The sequence below is a fragment of the Salvelinus sp. IW2-2015 genome, linkage group LG31, assembly GCF_002910315.2.
Source record: "Salvelinus sp. IW2-2015 linkage group LG31, ASM291031v2, whole genome shotgun sequence".
In the NCBI taxonomy this organism is placed as follows: Eukaryota; Metazoa; Chordata; class Actinopteri; order Salmoniformes; family Salmonidae; genus Salvelinus; species Salvelinus sp. IW2-2015.
Genome location: NC_036870.1, coordinates 28,885,412 through 28,891,411, shown reverse-complemented (window position 1 = coordinate 28,891,411; position 6,000 = coordinate 28,885,412). Strand labels below are relative to the sequence as shown.

At 42.8% G+C, this 6,000-nt stretch overlaps 1 protein-coding gene across 1 annotated transcript in view; it reads right to left on the bottom strand.

Moving 5' to 3' along the window:
- LOC111956136 (solute carrier family 45 member 4) overlaps nucleotides 1-6,000 on the bottom strand; it is a 45,524-nt gene that overhangs the window by 13,726 nt on the left and 25,798 nt on the right. Inside the window, exon 2 of the mRNA XM_023976584.2 lies at nucleotides 4,466-4,654. Coding sequence (XP_023832352.1) covers nucleotides 4,466-4,654 — 189 coding nt within the window. The remainder of the gene's footprint in view (nucleotides 1-4,465; nucleotides 4,655-6,000) is intronic.

The following is a 6,000-nucleotide window of genomic DNA, read 5'->3' as shown; positions in this document are numbered from 1 at the left end:
TACCTCATCTAGATGGTACCTCATCTAGATGGTACCTCATCTATATGGTACCTCATCTATATGGTACCTCATCTATATGTTACCTCATCTATATGKTACCTCATCTATATGGTACCTCATCTAGATGTTACCTCATCGGAATGCAGAGTTATCAAAACAAGCATCTTATTCAAAATATAATTTATAATACAAACTATCCATGAAAGTGTGTGTTTCATTCCCGTAAAACAAAACAAAGCCAAAGCCTTATCGTACGCGCCATTAGTGTCAATTTCACTGGGAATGTAAACTCTTAGTAGTGAATTTCCATCATAACATTGAGCCCAGAGGAACTCCCCGCACACAACAACAAACAAGTCATTATTCAGACCTTCTCATTAAAGGGGAAAAGCTATTCTGAAAATATTTAGCTAATCAACAACGACCACAGACGAGGAAGAGAGGTGTACAAGTTGAAGAAAGAAAGAAGTCTGTACTGAGTCTGTGTGTAGTCAGTCTGTGTGTAGTCAGTCTGTGTGTAGTCAGTCAGTGTGTAGTCAGTCAGTGTGTAGTCAGTCAGTGTGTAGTCAGTCAGTGTGTAGTCAGTCAGTGTGTAGTCAGTCTGTGTGTAGTCAGTCTGTGTGTAGTTAGTCTGTGTGTAGTCAGGCTGTGTGTAGTCAGTCTGTGTGTAGTCAGTCTGTGTGTAGTCAGTCTGTGTGTAGTTAGTCAGTGTGTACGTAGTAAGCAAAGCCTTTCTTCCTGACAATGGAATGGCTGACGAGGTGACGCGCAGTGAGCTAGCGCTGGAGACAGGAAGTAGCTCCAGATAGGCATTGAAAGGTAAGAAGGAGGGCACAACAGGAAACGTTTCCCTGTGAACTGGTTCCCAGTCCTTTCCCATGTCACGGAGAATGACGGTTCACACACACACCGCCCGGCCCAGCAGGTCAGCGGACACAGGAGTCTGTAGCCTTGCTGCTTCTGTTTCTCAGCAAGTTACTGTGACCCACAGCACTGGGACCTGAGCTAGGGGTGACGCCGCAAACAAATAGCTGCTCTGGGAGGGCTACGACGAGGGCACTGAGCCAACACACACATTCACAGAAACGTGCACGTACGTACACCTCTCTCCAACACTTTTCACAGCAACGACCAACAACCTTCTCTCCAAACACTCTTCACAGCAACAACCAACACAACCTCTCTCCACACTCTTCACAGCAACAACCAACAACCTTCTCCAACACCCTCACAGCAACACCAACAACCTCTCTCCAACACTCTTCACAGCAACAACAACAACCTCTCTCCAACAGCTCTTTCACAGCAACGACCAACAACCTCTCTCCAACACTCTTCACACAACAACAACCAACCTTCTCCAACACTCTTCACAGCAACAACCAACAACTTCTCCAACTACTCTCACAGCAACGACCAACAACCTCTCTCCACACATCTCACAGCAACGGCCAACAACCTCTCTCCAACACTCTTCACGAGCAACGGACCAACAACTCCTCTCCAACACTCTTCCAGCAGACGACCAACAACCTCTCTCCAACACCTTCACAGCAAGACCAACAACCTCTCTCCAACACTCTTCACAGCAACAACCAACAACCTCTCTCCAACACTCTTCACAGCAACAACCAACAACCTCTCTCCAACACTCTTCAAAGCAACGCGGCCCAACTAAATCAAATCCAATCCAATTGTAATCCAGGACCGGTCAAACTTTTCAGTTTGTTCAGTGACCCATGGAGCCTCATCTCCAGCAATCAGAGAAAGTAACGCTACTTGTCCTCTCCCTTCAACTACTACCAGACACTTCATTCCTCCTTGGTGGACTGTCATGAAGCTGGCAGCAAAACAACTCTATGGGTAATCTATCGATCTTCTCCTCTGCTGAACCTTTAAAGCACTGAGCAAAATGGATCCCTTCTCTCTTTCGCCTGCACAGAGTGAGGCACTTAGGGTCACTTCCACTGATAATGAATTTACCATAGCCGATGGCTGGCTAATGTAGGATGTGAAACTTTTGGTGTGCACACGTTGCATTAGAACAGAGTTGAAGTTATAGAATCAGGCTTTTTCCTGACCTTTCTAAACTCAGGAGAACCACCGAGAGACACAGCCAGAGCGACTTTTCAATTCAATATGCTTCATATCACACTCCAGAAGAGGGCTTATTAGGTAAGGCAGAAAGCCTGCCGGACAGACTGGCTGCTATCACTGATAACAGAGAACATAATTATTCTGAATTATTCTATTCTGTGAACTCAATCATCTCTCTCTCTCTGATTTACATTTCAGTCATTTAACAGAAACTCTCTTATCCAGAGAGACTTACAGTAGGGAGTGCATACATTTTCCCCATACTGGTCCCCCATGGGAATCGAAACCACAAACCTGGCATTGCAAGTGCCATGCTCTAGCAACTGAGTGCCCTACACACACACACACACACACACACACACACACACACACACACACACGTTAAAAAGCAATGAGTCTGATGTAACAGATCAGAACGTTTGTTGATAAACTATTATTTCTTCACATTATTAGTACAGCAACGTACACAAGTCAGGAAGCTACTGTCAAATGTTCATTATGCAATTAGCGGGAAAACACTGTTGTCAAAACACCCTATATGCAAGCGGTTTCACGTGACAGAGATGAACATATCCGTTAGAAATGTAGAAAGAGGGGAGAACTAAATGTGGAAAACACATTTCAATTGAAGTCATTCAGTTGTACAACTGACTAGGTATCGCCAATTTCCCTTTCCCTTTCACTAATATGCAACAACTAGCATGGGTTGCTAATATGACTAGGATTGTTCCTTTGTCTACTGGACAATGAAAGAAAGTTGATATCAAATAATTGCCTCCACTGATATGGTCTGATTTTGGCTAGGCTACTTTGAAGCAAGGTAAGTATATGTTTTTAAAATGCATACTGCCTCCAGCTCATTGCAAAGTGGTCTGTGATACGCTGATGAAGCCTGTCTTCTGTTGTCTATGCTGTGTGATACGCTGATGAAGCCTGCCTTCTGTTGTCTACGCTGTGTGATACGCTGATGAAGCCTGTCTTCTGTTGTCTATGCTGTGTGATACGCTGATGAAGCCTGTTTCTGTTGTCTATGCTGTGTGATACGCTGATGAAGCCTGTCTTCTGTTGTCTATGCTGTGTGATACGCTGATGAAGCCTGTCTTCTGTTGTCTACGCATTTGCTGTTTAAGATGCTGTAGCAACAGCTCTCGCTCTGTCTGACAGATTTCCCGCTCAAATGCTCTTTATCTGTATGATGTAATAAGTAAGATACATAACAAATATACTGTACACACGCACAAATTTAATTACACTCAATTATGCAAATTAACCTGTAGACCGATAAGCATGACCAGTCAAGGGGCGGCAGGGTAGCCTGGTGGTTAGAGCGTTGGACTAGTAACCGAAAGGTTGCAAGTTCAAATCCCCGAGCTGACAAGGTAYAAATCTGTCGTTCTCCCCCTGAACAGGCAGTTAACCCACTGTTCCTAGGCCGTCATTGAAAATAAGAATTTGTTCTTAACTGACTTGCCTAGTTAAATGAAGGTTAAACATTTTTTTATTTACACCGATTGGTATTTCAATGAATGAATAGGCATTTTTTATTCTTCTTAACCCTAACCCTGCCTAATCCCTAGTTCCAACGCTGGTCCTCTGTAGCTCAGCTGGTGCTTGTAACACCAGGATAGTGGGTTTGATTCCTGGGACCACCCATATATAAAATGAATGCACACATTACGGTAGTTGCTTTGGAAAAGATAAATGTTTTATCACACCCATTGTATACGCAGTGGTGGAAAAAGTACCCAATTTTCATACTTGAGTATGAGTAAAGATACCTTAACAGAAAATGATTCCAGTAAAAGTGAAAGTCACCCAGTAAAATACTACTTGAGTAAAAGACTAAAAGTATTTGGTTTTAAATTTACTTAAGTATCAAAAGTAAATGTAATTGCTAAAATATACTTAAGTATCAAAAGAAAAGTATAGATCATTTAAAATTCCTTATATTATGCAAATGAAACGGCACAACACTCAGACATAATTTACAAACAAAGCATTTGTGTTTAGCCTGTTTAGTGTTTAGTGAGTCCGCCAGAGCAGATGCAGTAGGAATGACCAGGAATTTTCTTTTTAAGTGCGTGAATCAGATTGTTTTCCTGTCCTGCTAAGCATTCAAAATGTACCGAGTACTTTTGGGTGTAAAAAGTACATTATTTTCTTTAGGAATGTAGTGGAGTAAAAGCAAAAGTTGCCAAAATATAAATAGTAAAGTACAGATACCCCAATAAAACTACTTAAGTAGCACTTTAAAATATTTTTACTTAAGTACTTTACACCACTAGGTATACGGTCTGATATACCACAGCTGTCAGCCAATCAGCATTCAGGGCTCGAACCACCAAGTTTATAATATATTATTTATTACCTATGAGTGACCCGTTGAGGAAGAGTGCCACTCCGAACAGCACGCCCACACACAGGGCCAGGATGAAAGGACGTCGCCGGCCCCATTTCAGGGTGCAGCGATCGCTGGCTGAGCCAATCAGAGGTGTGAAGATCAGGCCCAGGATGGGGCTCAGGAACCAGGTCAGGCTGTAATACTGTTCTGGAAGACCTGGAGATCGACAGGAAGGAAACGAGAAGGGGGTTAGGGTTTATCATCAAATATAAACGCAACATGTAAAGCGTTGGTCCCATGTTTCATTAGTGGAAATTAAAGATCCCCCAATTATTCCATACACACAAAAAGCTGATTACACACACTCATCATCTCTGGGCTATAAAGGCAATCTGCACGTTTCTGTCATCTTGGCCAAAGTATCCCTTTTACGTAGTGTTACTTGCTGAATGACAAAGCAGATTCGGTGAAGTGTGCCTTATTCACTGGCTACTACGCAGGCACAGAATGGAGTTCCTGGTGTACATAAATGGGGTAGTCTACATGCTAGTAATATGCAAGTAACAACACCATCTTAGAAGGACACTTGTGGGTGATTGTCATTCATCATCTTATCCAACAAACTGATATTTGGAAACATTTTGTCACAATGAATCATACCAGCTGTCTGTTCTGTGTTTAAGATCCATTCAAGTGCAATACGTTAGACGAGGCTTATTCTGCCTTCTATTCTTTTTGCCAAGTGCCTTTTGATTTGGCGCCATCCAGTGGCTGTTTAGTGTAGCCGCAGCTAGCGTGTACTCCGCTGTGCTACTTCTTTGTTGGTGGTAAAAYAGGAAAAACAGGAAATGATGCAGATCAGCCTCGTTGTTGGAAAAGAGTGACGTAATACGGCGGTTTATCTTCTGCCATCCTCCTTGTTAAGCCTTCGTTAAGCATTGCCTGTAAGTACAAATCATTTCTAAGATGTTCATCTTTTAGTATTGTAAGTATTTTCTGCAAGTGAATCGATTACATGTATTCCCTCGTTAGCCTAGCCTGCCTGTTAAGTGCTGTTTTGGAGCTAGCTTCTCTCTACATGTGATTTCTCTTCACACTTAAGTTAGCTTACATGTTATATAGATACTAATCCTATTTAGAACAATATTCAAGCAGGATATGTTTTCTATGTACAGTGTCGGTCAAGTATTGTATTGTTCACTATGTGACTATGAAACGTCGGTTAGACTCTGTTGTGCATTAATATTGCCTTTTAGTCTGAGATGCTCTAATGATTTCATTTTTCTGTATTATTACAGTTTTACACCGTTTCAACTGTAAAACTGGAGGTTTATGGAAAGCCCTGACTCTGGTTCAGTTCTTGGTTGGAGTTTGGCTGGCTGTCACATTATGGTTGCATACACCTTAAGGAGGACAGTACGAGGCCACACCCCCTCATCGTGTTAGGCGAGGCCACACCCCCTCACCGTGATAGACGAGGCCACACCCCCTCATGGTGTTAGACGAGGCCACACCCCCTCATGGTGATAGACGAGGCCACACCCCCTCATGGTGTTAGACGA